The sequence below is a fragment of the Austrofundulus limnaeus genome, unplaced genomic scaffold, assembly GCF_001266775.1.
Source record: "Austrofundulus limnaeus strain Quisiro unplaced genomic scaffold, Austrofundulus_limnaeus-1.0 Scaffold54, whole genome shotgun sequence".
Classification (NCBI taxonomy): domain Eukaryota; kingdom Metazoa; phylum Chordata; class Actinopteri; order Cyprinodontiformes; family Rivulidae; genus Austrofundulus; species Austrofundulus limnaeus.
The window spans coordinates 2,052,151-2,072,304 of record NW_013952456.1 but is presented as its reverse complement, the minus strand read 5'-3'; the positions used below and the strand labels follow the sequence as shown (position 1 = coordinate 2,072,304).

Below are 20,154 nucleotides of genomic sequence, written 5' to 3'. Positions count from 1 at the left end.
CAGAGAAGGACAGATAGTAACCTCATTAACTGGACTTATTGACTGATGACTGTGCGCCACGACAAAAATAGATGCAATTTCTAATTAGCCTCAGGTTATGTTTGTAACTGCATGGCAGAGAGGAAAGACAGATTAGGATTCAAGATTAGTCTTGGTGTCAGTTTTAATTCAAGTTTGAAAATTTTGTTTACATTTGTTATTCCAGGCTCAAAACCATAAATAAAAAGAGATTTAAGCAAAAACTACAGTGGGGAAAATAAGTATTTAGTCAGTCACCAATTGTGCAAGTTCTCCCACTTAAAAAGATGAGAGAGGCCTGTAATTGACATCATAGGTAGACCTCAACTATGAGAGACAAAATGTAAAAAAAAAATTGAGAAAATCATTTTGTCTGACTTTTAAAGAATTTTTTTGCAAATAATGGTGGAAAATAAGTATTTGGTCAATAACAAAAGTTCATCTCAATACTTTGTTGTATATCCTTTGTTGGCAATGACAGAGGTCAAACGTTTTCTGTAAGTCTTCACAAGKTTGGCACACACTGTTGCTGGTATGTTGGCCCATTCCTCCATGCAGATCTCCTCTAGAGCAGTGATGTTTTGGGGCTGTCGGCGGGCAACACGGACTTTCAACTCCCTCCAAAGGTTTTCGATGGGGTTGAGATCGGGAGACTGGCTAGGCCACTCCAGGACTTTGAAATGTTTCTTACGAAGCCACTCCTTTGTTGCCCTGGCAGTGTGCTTGGGATCATTGTCATGCTGAAAGACCCAGCCACGTTTCATCTTCATTGCCCTTGCTGATGGAAGGAGGTTTGCACCCAAAATCTCACAATACATGGCCCCATTCATTCTTTCATGTACACGGACCAGTCGTCCTGGTCCCTTTGCAGAGAAACAGCCCCAAAGCATGATGTTGCCACCCCCATGCTTCACAGTTGGTATGGTGTTCTTTGGATGCAACTCCGCATTCACTTTCCTCCAAACACGAGGAATTGTGTTTTTACCAAATAGTTCTACTTTGGTTTCATCTGACCATATGAYATTCTCCCAATACTCTTCTGGAACATCCAAATGCTCTCTGGCAAACTTCAGACGTGCCTGGATATGGACTGGCTTAAGCAGGGGGACACGTCTGGCACTGCAAGATCTGAGTCCCTGGCGTCGTAATGTGTTGCTGATGGTAGCCTTTGTAACATTGGTCCCAGCTTTCTGCAGGTCATTCACTAGATCCCCCCTTGTGGTTCTGGGATTTTTCCTCACCGTTCTTGTGATCATTTTGACCCCACGGGCTGAGATCTTGCGTGGAGCCCCAGATCGAGGGAGATTAGTAGTGGTCTTGTATGTCTTCCATTTTCTGATTATCGCTCCCACAGTAGATTTCTTCACACCAAGCTGCTTGCCTATTGCAGATTCAGTCTTCCCAGCCTGGTGCAGGCCTACAATTCRGTTTCTGGTGTCCTCCGACAGCTCTTTCGTCTTCACCATAGTGGAGTTTGGAGTGTGACTGTTTGAGGTTGTGGGCAGGTGTCTTTTATACTGTTAACGACTTCAAACAGGTGCCATTAATACAGGTAATGAGTGGGGGAAAGAGGAGCCTCTTAAAAAAGAAGTTACAGGTCTGTGACAGCCAGAAATCTTGCTTGTTTGTAGGTTACCAAATACTTATTTTCCACCATTATTTGCAAAAAAATTCTTTAAAAGTCAGACAAAATGATTTTCTCAAAAAAAAATTTCACATTTTGTCTCTCATAGTTGAGGTCCACCTATGATGTCAATTACAGGCCTCTCTCATCTTTTTAAGTGGGAGAACTTGCACAATTGGTGACTGACTAAATACTTATTTTCCCCACTGTATATAGTTTTTTTTAATCTAACAAGTCCAAATATTAAGAACTGAAAATGACTCAGTCGATCAGTAGTATTTATGAGAAACCCACTTCATCAACCACAAATGTGTGGTTAAATGGGGAACAGAGAACCCATCAGAGTTTCAGTCTAGCCAGTTTTTACACTGGGAACCCCAGACCTAGGTGATCCCAATACCGTAATCAGCCACACACTGGACGTCTAAAACACAAAAGACAGAGGTTGTGACATTATTTTGTACCTTTAACCCTATAAAAGATATGGGTGGGCATATGGATCTAAGCGTGGATACTGTTGATACCAAAATGATGGGATTAATACTAATGTGACATCTTTTATTCACTTTGTTTTAAGTCTTCAAATTGGAGTAAGTTTTTAGTCCTCTTTGTTGTGCTCGTTTCCAATTAAAGTTTTTTTTGCATATTTTTATTTTGTTGTAATCAGTTAATACAAAACATTTTTATTTTTCTAAAATCTTTGTCCTGTGTTTTATTGTAATTATCTAAAGGCAAAATCACAAAATTATTCTATGAACATGACAATTATCGTATCGACATCAGCATTGGTGATGATAGCTTTGCATTTACTTTGTATGGGATCGATAACAAAACCCCTGGTATCGCCCACCCCTAATAAAAGAAGAGCAAAATCTGAGGCCTTTTGGGTAAAAATGCTGAGCAGAACTGCGAAAAACACTTTAAATATGGTACAAAAAACATTTAAATAAAATTACCAATTGCCACATTTTGTCTTGATTGCTATAAAACTAAGATTATTTGAGCATCATCTCCTTACTGCACCATGTTTGTACCAATAGGTGCTGATATTGGGAGTATTTTATTTAAATATATATATTGTTGACCAAAAAAATAGGCAAAGTTCTTCTAAATAAATCTACTGGAAGTTATATTGATCATGCTCAAATGGCAGCGCTCTGATAGTTGGTGTGTAAAACATAAACCTGGAGCCCAGACTCCATGCTTACAGATTTGTAGTTGCATGAAAACATCTTGGAACCAACAGTACTGGCTGTTGGACAGAACCAAGTTCAGCTACTTGGATCTCTCTGTTCATTAACTGGTACAGACTTACATTTATAAATATATATAATCATGAGTCAGTTCTAGCAAAGCATTTTCACAAATCAGTGGGTGGATGTGTCTAACACATCCTTTGCTCAGCTTATATCTGCATTTTAGCTTTTGGCTTTTGTTAATATAGACAAGAGGACATCCATATCAGAATTAGAACTTGTGAAAACTAATTTTTTTTGCAAGCCAAGTTAAAGAAAAACACTTCAAACATCAAAATCATCATTAGGCTTGTTGCAAATGTTTTAATTTGATATCCGACTTAAAACTAGATTAAGAAAAACTTTGTTCACACTATTCCAAATTAAGAATAATATATAATGAAGAAGAGACATTTTTAAATCCATTCCTTGTAAATAGCCTGATTTCAAGACTGAGTTTAGTCTAGTAATAAACTCAAGTTAGTATTTCCTATCTATTTGATTTGATGTCTTCCTCCTCACTCATAATAAAAAATGTAGTTGAAGGTGGCCCTGCTGTGGATGGAACTCACATGAATCACAGCCACCAAAGGTACCAGAGGACAGGAAGAAAACAGTTAGCACCGACTTGGTGGCAGGTGTCGGAACCTATTCTTGGCCTTGAGGCTGAGGTTGGGCCTGGTAGAGGTGATGGTGCCTGGTCTTGGCCTTCAGAGTGGCTACTGGTGGACCCTGGTCTTGGCCTTGGCTCTGGAGGTTGGTTTTGGTCTTGAAGCTGGGCCTGGTAGCTGGTGATGGTGCTTTGTCTTGGCCTTGAGAGTGGTGGGTGATGGAGCCTGTTTTTGGCCTTGAGGTTGAGCCTGGTAGCTGGTGATGGTGTCTGGTCTTGGTCTTGAAGCTGGGCTTGGTGGCTGGTGATAGTGCCTGGTCTTGGTCTTGAAGCTGGGCCTGGTATCTTGTGATGGAGCTTGGTCTTGGTCTTGAGGCTGGGCCTGGTAGCTGGTGATGGTGCCTGGTCTTGGTCTTGAGGCTGGACCTGGTAGCTGGTGATGGTGCCTGGTCTTGGTCTTGAGGCTGGGCCTGGTAGCTGGTGATGGAGCTTGGTCTAGTTCACAGCTCAACAAGGTGGCTGTTTAGCCTCTGCAGTTTCTCTGAGCTGAGGTTTTTAAAAAGTTAATTGTTCAGAACCTTTCCACATAATTCATCTTACAGAGATCTGAACCATCTGTTTAAGGGACTTGTTAATATTCTTGTTAGTAATTTGGACCAGTCGTTTCTTCAGTAGCTTTAGCTGTTCTGTTTAGTATTTCCACATTAATGACCCTCTTGTTTCCCCCGTGTCACCATCAGGTGACCCACCTGTAGGTTTCCGTGACGTGTTGCTGCGTGACGGTCCTGAGGGATTTGCAAAAGCTGTGCGGGCTCACCAGGGTCTGCTGCTGATGGACACCACATTCAGGGATGCTCACCAGTCACTTCTGGCCACCAGAGTTCGAACCCACGACCTGAAGAAGATCTCTCCGTTCGTCAGCCACAGCTTCAACAATCTTTTCAGCCTGGAGAACTGGGGAGGTGAGCTTTCTGAGTTTGTTTGTTGTTGGACTTGTTCCTTTAATCTGTCCTTTTCTGTTTTCCTTAAAACTAAATATCTGAATCCTTTAGAACATAAAAAATAAGCATCAGTGTGTTTATTTTGTTTAAACAAAATACTTACTCCTATAAATACTATGAAGGGTTTTTTTTTCCTTCTGGTTGCTTTAACATTATTACTTTCTATTTGTACATTGATGACATTGTTCCTGGTTCTTCTCACACATGGATCTGTTCCAGGTTTTATTGATCACCTTGAGCTGTAAAAACTTAGTCGCTGGACTCTTTTTCTTCCAACTCCAAGAAGTTGTTTAGCGAGTTTCTTCAAAAGAAGAAGATTGTACCTTTTCGCGTGCCTTCGTTGAATAGAGAAAATCACTTGTCATTGAAACTTCTYGAGGCATGAGCAATCCAATCGCCTCTGAGTAGAAGATGCAATTACTCTGAAATTGGACAGAATGAAAATGTGTGCATCGCGTTTGAGTGTCGCAGCCAGTTATCAGCTCTTCTGTACGAGGTGAAACACAGTTGTTTTGAAGGGGGGAAAAAAAATAAATAAATTTTGCCCTGTTTAAACTCGTGAAGGTTCGGGACAAACGCCTTTGTGGAGCAGATTGTAAATGACCTGAAGTCGAAACGTTTAAGATGAAGAAACTCAGAGGAATTGTGCTTTTATAACTTGAAGTCCTTTAAAGAAAATATGAGAACAGGTTTTATTTCAATGCTTGACTCATTTTTTTTAAATGTCAATTGAACAAATTGAGGAGAGAGAGTCACATTTCTGATTCTTAAAACCTGTTCTGAAAATAAATTCATCCTGGCAGCAGATCATTGTGCCCCAGTTAAATGTGAAAAATATGTTTCATTACTGTGGGAGAGCACTTCAGACACTTTTCAAATTATGCAACTGTCTACCTACTTCATCTTTAAACTGATTAAAAAAAAGGTTACACCAAAAGTGAGTTATTGGAAAGATTTTTCAATTAAAAGGGGCTTAAATGATCCCCACCCTCTATCTCCCTGAGTATTTTAATATTATAAGACTTAACCATAAAGGATGATATAAATGAACTTTTCCTGAGTGTATGTGGTTTCTATTAAAGCAAACTTATCTGAAAACTTGCAGTGAACTTGGCTTTTACTTTAGCAGGAAACTGTTGGAAAAGGTGCCGGGGGAGCGTGTGTCTCATTAGGTTTTCTGAACTAGTTCTGAAGGGGAGAATTGTTTTGATTAAGGCAAATAAATGCCTTTTTAAGATTTCATTTTCTTTGAGGAAATGACTTTCAAGGTCCCATCAAAGACTATGTTAAAAGGCTTAGTGCCATTTTTATTTTGTAATAGTGGATGGGGTTACTTCTGAAGACCCTGCCACTATAAGGCATTGTTCATGGTTTTATAATCAGACCACATCTGTGTGACCCTTTAGACTTTTTAAACCAGTATTAAATGTCTGWTAAGCATTGGCACAGTGATGTTATAGGCATAAAAAGTGAGCAAGCAAAATCCTTTAGGCTTAGTTTTTATAAATTAAAAAAAATGTCCCAAGAATGGCACCATCATGCTTAATTTACACCGCAAAGCAAATTGGGTAAATGATGACGTTTACTAGGTTCTCCAGACCTAGTGTGAGGCTGGAGCGAGTTCTGTCAATCCTGAAGGTTAATGTTGGACAATATCTGAAGATCAGCTCTTTTAAATTAAACCAGATTGCTTGAGAGAAGAATGTAAAAATGACTCGACCTCAACCTAAAAATGTGGATGGAGGACAACAGAGCTGCTTCATGGAAGAACATCAGCTTCAGCTTAGCTTGTCAACTTTTGCATTAGCTACCGAGCTAATACATATATGGTGATATGGCGTTAACGCCAAAGTGAACACACRCACACACACACACACACACACACACACACACACCCTAGCTAATACATATACAGTATTTATGGTGATATCGGCATTAGCGCCCGAGCTAATAATAGATATGTGGCATTATAGCAGTGCTTTTCTAGCCCCATCCCCCATCTGGACTAAAGAATTTTCAAAAAAATTATTTTTTTGCTTAGAAATCGTTTGTAAATTTAAAATTTCAGTTTCGATTCAACAATTTCAAATGTTAAAGGTAAGACTTATTCTGTTACACACACCCACCCCTTCTATTTTTCAAATCACTGTTGCATGTTTATAATTTTAAACTGTGAGCAAATATAATTTTTTCTACCTACCTATTACCACAATAAAACCACATTCATTGAATTGAACTGAATATGAATTTATCATAAATGCACCTTGCAGTCTTTGAAGCATGAGACACAAGATATAAATGGTAAAAGAGTAATAATCTTCAAATATTTGAGGAAGGAAAGATTTGCAAGCATTCTCAAGAATTACCAGCTTATAACTACAAAAATATGTTCCGGTAAAGAACTGTTTGTGTTTACATGCTGAAAGTCTCTTTGAAACACACCAGGAGTACAAACTACAAACTAGCCATTTTTGCCTAATCTCAAGAGAGCAACATCACATCGCATCCTCCTTCAAACAGCCTTGCTGCCTTTTGTGTAAAAAAGCAACGTATGAAAGTGCGGGTGTCAGACTGGAATTAATTGCAGTGTTGTTCCTAAAAGTTCCTGCATTGCCATTCTCCACAGCAAATATTTGTGATAAAGACTGATTTGCATTTTTGTTTGCTTCCATGAGAAGATAGCAGTAATTCAAGGAGAGATTTGTAGCTTCGGGCTTCCTGCAGAAGGGTTTTAAATGGTAAACTGGGAGCTGTTTTGTTCCGTGGTTATATCACTTCATCAACAGTAAATCAGTTATGTGGACTTCATTCGTTTCTGCTGTTAAAGTAGAATTTTTGTTTGTTGGTTTGTATTGTTTTTGTAGTTTTACTGCATGGAAGAGGTTGAGCACAGGACAAAGCTCTGCAGTGTTACTGAGGAGGAGAAAAGAGATYCTGTAAAAGGTCTTTGATACGATCCTCAAATGTGAGCCGAGGATCAAACTCTACAATGAGCTCTCTTTAATGAGAAACAAACCAACAGAGCAGAAGAAAATAAAACGTTTGACACTGCTGCACAGTGCAGCCATATTGGATATTGTTCCTGGGGCTGGTCAGGGACTTCCAAGTTTTTGAGTTGTAACAGTTGATTTTGCTGACTCTGGACTATTCCAGAGTATTCCAATTTTTGATTGATTGTCTTAAATACAAAAAACTGTAATCATCCCTTTAAATTCTACGGTGGTCAATACAGGAAGGTGCAAGAACACTTTTAGCAGACTCTCCCTCAAAAGGCCCCTTCCGAGTAACTAAACGTACAYGAGGTCTGCCATGATGTTCTCAGGTCTTTGAACATGGAAGACGTGGTAGCTTTTGCCTTGCAAGCAACATTTATGTATTTGACTCGTGATGGCCTTAGTGAAAAAGTTCATCTTAAGTGTGTGCACTTTTGTTATGTATGTTGGCAACAGCATGCACAAAGTGGGCCCACCAAGCCAATTGATTTGGCCCGCAAACAGTTGACCTGGTTTTAGGCTGTAATCAGTGTAGATTGTAATCTCTTGTCATCCTGTTTAGAAACATTGTATTTCCACTGATCAGGACCACCACATTGACTAATAGCTTAATCATAAATAAAAAAAACTTTACTTGAAAAGTATTTGCATTTCATGTTTTATATTGCATTTGGCCTGCAGCCATCAGATTTTCACTTTGACCCTCTCTGGGGATAAAGTTTGGGCACCCCTGATATACAATATATGCATTTTTTTTTACACTGCTTTTTGCATAGAATGGTGGTGGGATTTCAAAATGCTCAAATTTAAGCAAAGTTTTGCACTAAAAATATTTGGAACCACTTTATAATAAGACTCCCCTTACAGATGGCTTACAAATAGCTTATAGGTAGGTTATTAATTAATCTGTAAACACTTCATAAATAATTTTTTATTATGTATTGATTAAGGACAAGAGAGGCGAAACTGTCTGGTTTCATGCCAAATCTGTTCATGTATATATTACATCTAAAACATTTCAGATTAGGTTTCTACCTCATAAGAACAATGATTTGGAAACGCGTATTTTACATATAATACTGTACTGTGTAAATGCATTATACATATCCACAATTATAAAAGGGAGCCTTATTGTAAAGTGTAAAACTATACACTATAAGGTTCAGTTATGACATTTAAACATGTTTAATAGTGTACTATAAACCATTTATAAGCCATCTATAAGGGGAGCCTTAGTTWAAAGTGGTACCAAATATGTTAAAGTGTGGTTTGACTTAAAAATCAATGTGTCTACAGTATGTTGTGGTTCCTGACTTTGAGCAGGTGGCCATTCATGTTATGTTGAGGCCCCTTTTGCCTAGGGCCCCCAAAGTGCCTTAAAACGTGTGCATTGCAKAATAGTTGAGCAGGAAACTTCATGGAGCTGGTTGTGTGAGGAAAAACTCAAACTCAGTGCAGTCATACACAGTACTTTATAACTTAACTAAACGGTACATGCCTTGTTCTCGCTGTCATGCCAGAGGTATTCTCTGATGTGAATTGGTTGTWATGGCAGACATTTTTGACAAGCTCTCCAATTCGCCCAAAATATCTGTCAGATTAAGCCCTTACRTAATGGTCTTAAAAAAATTAGCCAGCTCCGTGGAGACACCACCTCATGATTCCTCCTAATTAGCAGACAATACAGTTTTAATGTGGCCAACGGCAGCGGTAAAAGCTCGAAGTAAACAACACAAATTAATCTAATGAGTTACTGAATCTAGTTATGATAAAAGACGGAGAGAACAGTGAATACATCTTTCTTTGTGCCTGCCTCCCATTTCTTTCGTAACACCGTGTTTGAGCTGCAGTGGGTGTCGGGTTTGAAATCTTTTTGTCAGTGAGAACTCTTGAAGTTTAAACAAGTCTTTTGTCTTCATAAGAAAGTTAGGAATGTACTCTTATCTCTCTCGCATTCATGSGATGACAGGAGCGCGTGTCTGCATTTAGATGTGAGACACGAGTTAAAGGATTGTAAACAAGTCTTGACGTGATGATTCTGCAAAGAGCTGCTGATAAAGCCGTGATGCAGCAGATGCATTCGTCTTTTCCAGTTAGAAAAAAGTTTGATTTTTGTGAAAAATCAAAGAGTTTATTGTAGATCCTCTTGAGGCAAGTCTTCCTCTATAGGATTGACTGAGAGAATATAAAATACCTTCCTATTAAGTTCTGAATCTATGATACGTACAGAATTTTTTCTGTAATTTCACTGTTCGGTTCATTGTATTTGCTGGAGTCTTTTTTTTTTTTTTCATTTAGAACAGAGTTATAAATCTTACAACAAGGTTCAAACACTGTCTCAATGAAATGTTCAGTTGGATCAGTGCGATCACTGAAGTGATAGTTCAGATTTTTGGAAGTGGTGTCAGTGAACAGGCTAACAGTGATGCTCTGCTTGTTGTAGCTAACTCTTTAAAGGACTTTCCTTTATAGAAATAAGATTTAATTCTAACCAGTAGTCTCAGCAGGGTCAAGACCAAATTGGGTTACTAGTTTTAAAAGAACTTAAGTTTTAAAACTTTTGTAGTGGTTCATGCACACACTGTGGTTTTGCATTGCATTTATTGAGATAACGTTCAAGAGTCATTGGAACTAGTGTTAGCAGCAGTGTAGCTTTACAAGAACACGTCCAGTAGGAATGTCATAATGTTTCTGCTGGAACACCCATGCTACACAAAACTGAAGATGATATAAAAGTTTAACAAGTTAATTTTTGCATTAACCACTGACTTTTTTTTTTCATGGGCTGCACATCATTGTGGTGCATTTTTCTTATTCAGGCATGTCCAACTCCGGTCCTCAAGGGCCGGTCTCCTTCAAGTTTTAGATTTGTCCCTGCTTCAACACAATTGATTCAAATAAATGATTTGCCTTCTCAGTTTGCCATCAAGGTCTGCAGAGGCCTACTAATTAAGCGCTCAGGGCAGCACCTAAAACATGCAGGATACTGGTCCTTGAGGACCGACTTTGGACATCACTCTTAYAAATGGTAAATGAACTGAGCTTAAATAGCGTTTTATCAATTCCCTCTGTACCCCAAAGCGCTATTACACTTAGACATTCACCCATTCACACACGGATGATGGTAAGCTACATTGTAGCCACAGCTGCCCTGGGGCACACTCACAGAAGCGATGCTGCCATGCACCGGCACCACCGGACCCTCTGACCACCATCAGYGGGCAAGGCAAGTGAATGACTGAGACGGCTGGAACGGGGGATCAAACCGGCGACCTTACGGTTACTGCTTATTGATTGGTTTACCAACTGGGGAGGGTGTTWAAGTCACACAGAAGAGTAACTTTAYGTGAATAATTTGCATCGTAACAAGCTAACATTAGCTACCATTAGCTTATYGTTCTGTCATCCTGCCCTCAYGTCTTAAKCATCATACTGCTGAAAAGTCCGATTCAATATTCAGTACTTTWCCTTCGAGTTTGTAGTCCATTATTGTTGTGTTGCAAATAAAATGAAATAAGATTTGTGTGTTTAATTTTATAATCTCACCCACACTGAGAGTACTCCCACCCACACTGAGAGGACTATCTGCTCAATGCAAACACAATCAATGCTGTGTTAGAATAAGGCCGGACCAACTAGAGCCAGGCTGGTCCCTGTGATGGACTTTCAACTTGTTTAGTAGTTCCTTCTGCCTCTCGCACTGGGACTGCTGGAGATGGACACCAGTTCTCCATGATCCAGAAAGAAGTTTATAAAGAAAACATATAAATAGCATTTGTAGCATTTGTATTGTAGCACATCTAGCTACTAAAGTACTCTATTTACACCATCGTGAATCATTTCTTCTGAAGTAAAATTATTTAGGATGTTTGATTTTTGACAAATGCTGCCTTAAATCAATTATTGTAGCTTGTGCTGTTTAATTTAAACAATTGATRTGAAGTTGAAAACGTAGCCAACCAACAGAAAACTCCTCTGTCTCCAGCAAGTCATATTATGCTTGTTTTAAGTATGAGAAAGCCTGTGAAACACTAAAAAAGACTATCTTCTGCAATTGACAATCGTTTGTGCTTGTTTTTGTTTCGTATAACACRAGTGCCAGTTTACCCAAAGCACACCTCTACACCCTTTGAAGAAGTGGTCTTCCCACACAGCTGCCTTTGTTTGTGTCGACACCTAACAGGAATCTGTAACGTGACGAGCTCTTAATTTAGACCGCTCTTGTCTCGCACTATAAAGACAGACATCTCTCAGATTCAGTGCCTCCACTTCAAACAYGTCTTTTCTTCTAAAAACAAAAATAAAAACTTTAAGAGTACTCCCATACCAGCGGTAGACGTCTGAGACTTTAGTTTTCTACAAAAACACAGATTACTTTAGTGTTCAATGCAGCTACTCTTAAATAGAAGAACCTGCGAGCTTCAAGAGTTTATTTGTATCTTCCACAATCTTTTCTTTATCTTTACTGCTAAACCTGTTTATTAACCCTGTTTTTAAAAGCCAAGGTTCTCACCGGTTGCCGGCAATGTTATTGCCTTATTGATTTTAGTTTGTTAAACACAAATTAAACCGCGAGGCTGTGAAAAGTTCATCTCCAGCACACGGCGACGGCTCGTAGCGGTACYTTTAAATAGGCCCCTCCATAAATCACATAATGACCAAAGGAGGRATAACTAATGCAATTCTCCTGCTAGGATGTTCCCATGTTCCTATACGGAGCACATTTATCACAGACTGATCAGAGATGCACAATTTCTCTGATCCCTGCCTGATTCACTCTCGGCCAAAATGAATGGCCGAAGGCAGATGAATTTTGATTGTGAAWATTGAACAGTGTCACGCCGACATGCTTTCCTTCTGCAATAATGCTTTGTTTTTAACACTTGAGTGGTCTTAGTGGGAGAATATTGCTTTCACATGTTTCAAATGCTTAGAGGCGGAATGAATCATTGAGGAGATTAAGCCTGTGAAAGCCCTTTGAGGATTAAGTCCCTTCCCGATATAGCATTTCTCACTGCACCGTGGAAGATACAGTAACATGAACTAGGTCACACAATGTATCTGTGTAGTTCCCTGATGTGTGAGTTAATCAAGTTAATCAGTTAATCTACGGTCGATCATGCGGGTATATGTTGCTTGTTCATTCCAAGCAGCTGTTTAATCTGGTGCTATTTTTTTAAATGTTAAGATGGACACAAATAAGGTAGATCTGTTGGCTAATTAATTATTAATTATGCTGATTAAGGCCTTTTTTCTATAAATGCATCAGCATTTGCTGGTTTGAGTAGGTATTCTCTTTGGAAGTGTCMAGGATCAGAGGTACAGCACAGGTTGAAGGACTGGGTGATAAAGTTAGAGGACAGGYTGAGATGGTTTGAACGGGTCCATGTTACGATCCAGTGGCTCAAAGGGAAGCAACATAAATGGGACAACCAGACAAGAGGTAGAGTTTGACTAAAAAGGTTTATTAAAACTAAAGGGCTGGTTGTGAGGGGACACCAGCAAAACTGCACCCATACAGCAGAGGGAGGAGAGAGCAAGTCTCCTCCTCAGGAGGACGTGGCCCACTTACATAGGCTGTTCACACCTGCAGATGGTTGATTACAGGTGAGAGTCTACCTGGAAAGAGAGATACACACAGTCTCGTAACAGTCCAGAGGAGGGACACTGGGTGTATTGGTAGTAGGGTGTTAGAGGTGCAGTTGACAGGAAAAATACGGAGGAGAAGATATTTGTTGGGAACACAATCTTTTTGCAAGACATTGAAAATAGGAAAAATATAATAATAAAGTTTCCATTCTTTTTTTCTTATTCCAGTTGTGGTGCCTAAAAGGTTGTCGTACTTGTACTGTTTGTATTTGGTTTACAAGACATTGAAAATAGGGAAAATACTTATAATAATAAAGTTTCCATTGGTTTTTTTTATTCCGGTTGTGGTGCCTAAAATGTTGTCGTACTTGTACTGTTTGTATTTGGTTTACCTGACAAACCGTTCAAAACGCTGCTGATCGCAGTATCACCAGAACTGCCTCCATCAGTCATATAACACCTGTTGTAGGCCATTACCAACCTTGCCTCTCCGTGCACTTTTTGGTCCTTCGATTTTCACTTTAAAAACAAATATTTAAATACGACAATTAGAACGGTTATTCTGTTTTCATTTTCTATCATTTAAAATCAACATTTTTGAGTTTTATATCATGTTATAATGTTATACTCTCATAAAAAAACATGCCCAAAGCCTTGTTTTGACTCATTCATGTATGTTTGAGAAATCCTGCAGCGTTTTTAGGAACCGAAATGACAGGTGGGGACGAGAAACACCCCTTGGGTGTGTCTTTAAGCCGAACTTACTCATCACGGAGCAATCACCCACCCACCCGCGCGAAATGGACGGGACAGAAGCATTTAAACATAAAAAACAACATTTTAATAACAGCTAAAGGTGACATAGATACTTTATTATGGTATAGTATTTAAATATATGCCTCAGAAACACATGATATTGCCTCTTTAAAAGCTGCGTCTTTTTATTTTTGTCAAACCGKAAGTTTAACGGYATTTTCAAGGCAGCTCAACCCTGTCCTGCTGAGCCTGCCTGCGGCTTCACGTTCCTCACCGTGGATTTGTTAGAGAGAGGCTTCACGTTCTAAAAGCTCCAGGAAATGGTTTGAATCACACATGTCGAACTCCGCTCCTCAGGGGTCGCTATCCTGCACGTTTTCTTGTTTTCCTGCTCAAACACACTTGATTTGCATGAATGGATGATTAACAGGCCTSTACAGAATTTGAGGAGGTAATTGAATCACTCAATCGGGTGTGTTGGAGCAGAGAAACAAGGAAAACATTCAGGATATAGCTGCCCTCGAGGAGCTGACACCTGTTACAGAAATGCCTACTTAGCTAGTTTTTACTTTATTCATCCCATTAACAGATCATTGTTGGATCTAGATAGTTTATAAAGAAATTAGCTWGATTAGCTATACTAATGTCTGCAGTTAGTTAAAGAAATGCAGAACTATTTAGATAACGTTWATTTTAAAGCAGCCGCTTGTTAAAGGGGACATATAATCTAAAATCCACTTTTTTAAACATTTTGTTGTGTACCTGGAGTCTCTAGGAGTGCAGAAATTTTTAGTCTCTCCTGGTGCTGCAAAGATATCTTTATATTCTGTTTGGGTCATATTTTTCATCAGTTGTTTTCTCTTTTCAATGACGTTTTCTGAAATATTACGTCATATTGYGACCAAATTAACAAAAAAGGTCTGGACTTACCAACTACAATTTCCTCGTCTTAATTCTCCTCTGGTTCTGGGTCAGACTCTGGCTACAACATGAACATGGACAAGTCTTCTGTTGTTGACATCTTTCAATTAAATTGTAAAAAAAAACAGCTCTGCATCRCTAGAAATCATAACCCCCTCTCTCAAACGCGGAGTGGACCGGTCAGGAAGCAGGAGGAGGGCGGAGCTTGAAGCGCCTTAAAGGAACTGTAACAAAACCAGCTGCTTTGAGAGAGACACCATAAAAGAGGTGAAAAGAGGGGATGRTAAAGTTAAAATAAGGAGAAATTCAGACTAAAGCATTGTATTTCCACTTTATAAAGACCCCAACTGAATGATTTAAATGTGAAAAGTGAAAATTTAATTTGTTTCGGTTTATTTATATAGAGCTAAGTCACAACAAATGTCGTCTCAGGAAACTATATAACTGTTTTTAAATATGTTTTTAAAATGGAAAACGAATCACCAAAAAGTACACAGACCTTTATATATTTCCTCACCTCTCCATGCTCACACTCCCATCTGTAACCTTAGTTCTTCCTCCCAACTTCATGTTGCATCTGCTCACCTGACCAGCATGGGGTCGAGAGCCTTTAGCCTCTCGGTCCCCAGTCTTCGGAACTCTCTGCTCCAGATCTATATTAAAATGATAATCAACAATGACTGCAAGGAAATGATCATTAAAATTATTGTATTTTTATTTTTTATCCAATTTTACCTGTCAAAATCCACATTTCTCTCTTTTGACTTTAGAGACTTAAAATTTTTTTGAGTTTGACAAATTTTAATTGAACATAATTACTTCAACTCTGCATTCCTTTAAGGATCTGACAGGTCCTTGTTTTCCTGTAACACCACCTCCTGCAGGCAATGCATCCCCCTCACCCCCTCTAAAAAAACGGAAACTTTCACACCAAACGCTCTCCGGCTCCTCTATCATGGGCATTGCACTTGTTTCCATCTGGTTTATTTTGGCTCCTGTTAACAGCAGGTTGGAGGCTTCCTGTCTTTGCAGAAAGATGCAGACCGCAGCAGGATCTGCGTCTAATGTCCCGCTTGTGGGCCCTGCTGTCAGTCTTCATTCGCTTTATTAAATTATAAGAATAGATTTTTGCAGTCTCGGGTGAATTCCTCTCCCCGCTACCCCTGTTGTGATATCTCACGTGCAGTGAAACGGTAAAGCTAATATGTTTAACATCAGTGAAGATTGGAGCGATTTCTGCTTCAGACCAGTGGGTTAGGAAGAGCTGACGTACGCTGGATCCCAAATTAGGGAATGTGAAGAGCATAAAGAGGGTTTCTCTTCCAGGGCATTTTAAGTGCAGCCTGATACTTTCTGTGTCCTAACGCATGAGTGCTCAGAAAATGAAATTTAATGATGACAGTGTTAGATCAGCAGAATACCACTGGAGGCTTCAATATWTCTGGCTGATATGATAACCGGGTATGAGAATTGCTAATCTACTCCTCCAGAAAGGGAAATGAGAGATTGATATCTTTTTTTTTTCCTCCTTCTTCTTCCCTTGCCTCCTCAACTGAGTCATTTTTTTGGCTTGAAAAAATTCCTTTGAAAAGAAATGATGAAAGTGTTGAACTGAACAACAAATGTGCTGCTGTAATCATATTTAACTTCAGCATCCGTTATTGTCTTATTTGTGCTGTCTGTGTGTTTGAGGCTCATGGGATAAGTTTGGAAAATCACTTTGGTTTTGAAAAAGAGATCAAAGTCAGAATGACAGATGAGACGAGATGAAAGCTGAAAACCTGAAAACCCGTTTCTCCGTGTGTGTGTGTGTGTGTGTGTGTGTGTGTGTGTGTGTGTGTGTGTGTGTGTGTAGGTGCTACTTTTGACGTGGCCATGAGATTCTTGTCCGAATGTCCATGGAAGAGACTCCAGGAGCTGAGAGCTTTGATCCCAAATGTCCCGTTCCAGATGCTGCTGAGGGGGGCCAACGCTGTGGGCTACACCAACTACCCCGATAACGCYGTCTATAAGTGAGTCACTCCAACACAGACTGAGATGTTATCCATCTGTTTATGTCCCAGTTCTTAAAGGGAACCCTGACTAGCTGTAACACTAGACGTCCTTTGATAAACATTTACTTCAGCTGTAAAACAAAGACTGTAAAAATATTGTAGGCTGTTTAGTTTTTATAAATTAAAAATAAAAACATCAGATGGACGGCACATTATTTACATCGCAAAGCATATTAGGTTAGTGATGTTTACCGGGCTTGTGAGGCTTTTTATTTTCTATCGGTGCGAGGTTGTGAGCTCTATCCACCCTGAAGGTTAACCTTAGGTAATAGATRACAATTAGCCTTTTTAAATGAAACCAAAGTGTGTTGAGACAGAGAGAAGGTAGAAATGACTCAGCCTAACACTGAAAATGATGGAGGTTAACCGAGCTGCGTATTAGCTCAGGTGCTAACCCAAAAGCTAACTGGAAAAGCTGAAGTTCTCCTTCCATTAAGCAGCTCTGTTCAACTTTTTTCAGTTTCTACATTCTCCTCTCTGTCAACGCTCTCTGGTTTCATTTAAAAGGTTCTSATCATCAGATATTGTCCAACCTTCAGGGTGGATAAGAGCTCGCACAGCTTCACACCGGAAAACCTAGTGAACATMATTTACCCAGTATGCTTTGCAGTGCTAGTAACGTGGCACTGCAGCCCTCAAACCTTCTGCTTTTATTCATCTGGTAAAAAACTGCAAACATTTAATGGTTTGCAAAAGTTTGTTACCTTAGGAGAAAATATAAAAATTTTCCCCGTGCTGTTCATCTGCTTGTAAACAGTCCTGTCATGCGTACGGACCGCAGATTATCAGTGTGGTGTTCACTGCGAGGGAAAACGCAGTACAAACTGGGCGTGCAGATTTGYACATCTGAGCAGAGCCATTCAGCATCTGAGCCGCTCTGWCAGTTTCTCTGTTYGCGTTGGKTTTTTTTTTTTTTTAAACGGTGTTGGAAATAGTTTTTATTGAATTTTGACAAAACATCAATTTGAATAAGATTTTCTCAAAGCCAGCTGCTCCTCCATCTGTTTCAGTGTCTGGTATTGTTGTATCATTTTGAATTGTTCTCCGGTTGGGCTGTTTCCATGGAAACGACAGCTATGTGCAATATTGTTTCTTGAGTATAGTTGGGGTAATTTTCTCTTGTAAAAATTTAAATTCTGCCTAATAATAATAATATTAATAATATTAATTGGACAAATAACTGTGCAACAACAAAACCACTCTGCGTGAATTTCTTTACACCACAGGAGGGAGAAGTTAAAACAGTTCACCACCTCTTAATAATAATAACAATAATAATAATAATAATAATAATAATAATAATAATAATAATAATAATAATAAGTGATGTATTAGATAAAGGTCATGTGAAACCACAAGTTTGTCTTCAGCTTTTACATTTACTTATTTATATTTCTCTGGTATTTGTAATTAATGTATTTTTTAAAATAGTTTTTTAGAAGTCTAAATTTACAAATGTCCTGTTACAACGTGAGTGCATTTAAAAAAAAGACGCACAAATCAAATACATATTCTTGTAGGATTGTTTATATTGAGCTACAAATTTCAATACAATATATTTGTATAGTAAATTTATAGTAAATATAAGTAGAGTAAGTATAAGTATAGTAAATAAAAACATCAGTAAAATACTGTGACTCTTTGCCACAGGCCCAAAGCTGAAAAGAAAAGACTATCAGCTCTAAATGTGACAAGCAGTTATGTTTGTAATCTTTGTTTTGTTTATTTTTTTGTTTTGTTTTTGTTTTTGTTTTTGTACAGAGTACAATAATTAAAGTGATAATAAATTAAAGCCAGAGCCGATTGTTTTTTATATTTGCAGACTSTACTTGAAGACAACTGATTACATTTAGAGAACAAGATGTGTGAGGGATAACTAAAGCAAGAATTTAGATGTTTTGAAGGTGTTCTGTAATGGGATTGATAGTCAGTATCTTACCTGCGGTAGATATCAGAGTACTTAGAAAATCAGTTGAAACAAGTTAACAGATTTTTCAAAGCAAAACTCCTGTCACAAAAATTCTACAAAGATTCATTTAGATCTATTTTATTAAATAATTGTATCTCGAGACAGTTGACTTTTGCAGTGATTTACATGAAGACTTTTTTTATTTTTATACTGAAGACAATTTACTGAATCAGTGATATTTTTTTAATTTATAAATCAAAGTATCTATTTCCAATAAAAAACACAATCATAAATGAAATGAAAGGGAGCAGAAAGAAGAAAAAAAAATATATCTGCCCCAAAAATTGAAATCTGTTACTTTTTAAACAATTTGTCAACACACATTATATAATCATATTTTTTCAACAAGCTAACCTTTACTGTTCTCTTAAATGTACAAGTTTTTCTAGCAGTTTTAACATCGATCTCAAGATTACCAGTGATGATCCACGTGAATCTTTTGTAGCAAAACAAAATGTGTAAAACCGCACAGTAGAGTAATTTGAGTTAATGTGTAAAATCCTAAAACAAATGTTTTTAACTGCGTTACTTTTCATAAGTTAATACACGTTTTATTTTGCAGCATAATTTTCACAAAGAGAAACAAGACTGTTAGAAAAATAAGGTCTTATGTTGTTTTCAGTGGTTAAATGTAAAATGATAGACTGTGAAAAGGATGTCAGGACTTTAAACTATTCATGACTCTTTGACTAAGTTAAGAAGTTGGTTTCAGGATGTTAATTACTCATTTCTACACAGAATACCTTCCAAATTTAAAGTGTATCTTACCCCTCTGTGAAAAGATAACTCCGCCCCAAGGCGAAATTTGAAAAAGACATCGAAATGGGTAGGGGAGGGGAGGTTAGAGAGCGGAGGTGTGGCCAGCCCAGGACGAGAAAACGTGACTGTTAGAATTAGCATTATTAATGCTAYATGGAGAGTGACCACAGCGACGCAGATAGTTATATCTCTGAACGGTCTGAGGTGGAGGATTTTTCACCCCCTCCTCACCAGAGGCAGAGAGAGACTTGATCAAGTCAGCTCAGTCTGGGACTGACTCGTGTTGTCTGTCCCTGGATCAGGACACAGAGCGCTTTACCGCAGCCTTGGCAGAGCTGTCCGCCTCACACCACACCAGGCCCGGACAGAGGAGGTGGAGTGCCCCGACAGCCTGACAGAAAAAAAATAAAAGCATACAGCTGCAGCTGCTCACAAGATCACTAGTTTAAAACATGAATAAAAGTGTTGGGTCTTGTTTGACTGAAGTTCGGGTTGCAGCTGCCTTGCTGCGCTCTCTCTGCCCTTTTTTTTTCCCTCATCCCCTTCGGCTGTGCAGGATGTACAGCGGGCTTTTGTGTGTGTGTGTGTGTGTGTGTGTGTGTGTGTGTGTGTGTGTGTGTGTGTG

The 20,154-nt window shown here is 38.7% G+C and overlaps 1 protein-coding gene across 1 annotated transcript in view; it reads left to right on the top strand.

Moving 5' to 3' along the window:
• The window catches only part of LOC106517946 (pyruvate carboxylase, mitochondrial), a 382,167-nt gene that overhangs the window by 305,147 nt on the left and 56,866 nt on the right, over positions 1-20,154 (top strand). The window contains exons 15-16 of the mRNA XM_014008998.1: positions 4,228-4,449; positions 16,603-16,759. Of these exons, the coding sequence (XP_013864452.1) occupies positions 4,228-4,449; positions 16,603-16,759 (379 nt within the window). The remainder of the gene's footprint in view (positions 1-4,227; positions 4,450-16,602; positions 16,760-20,154) is intronic.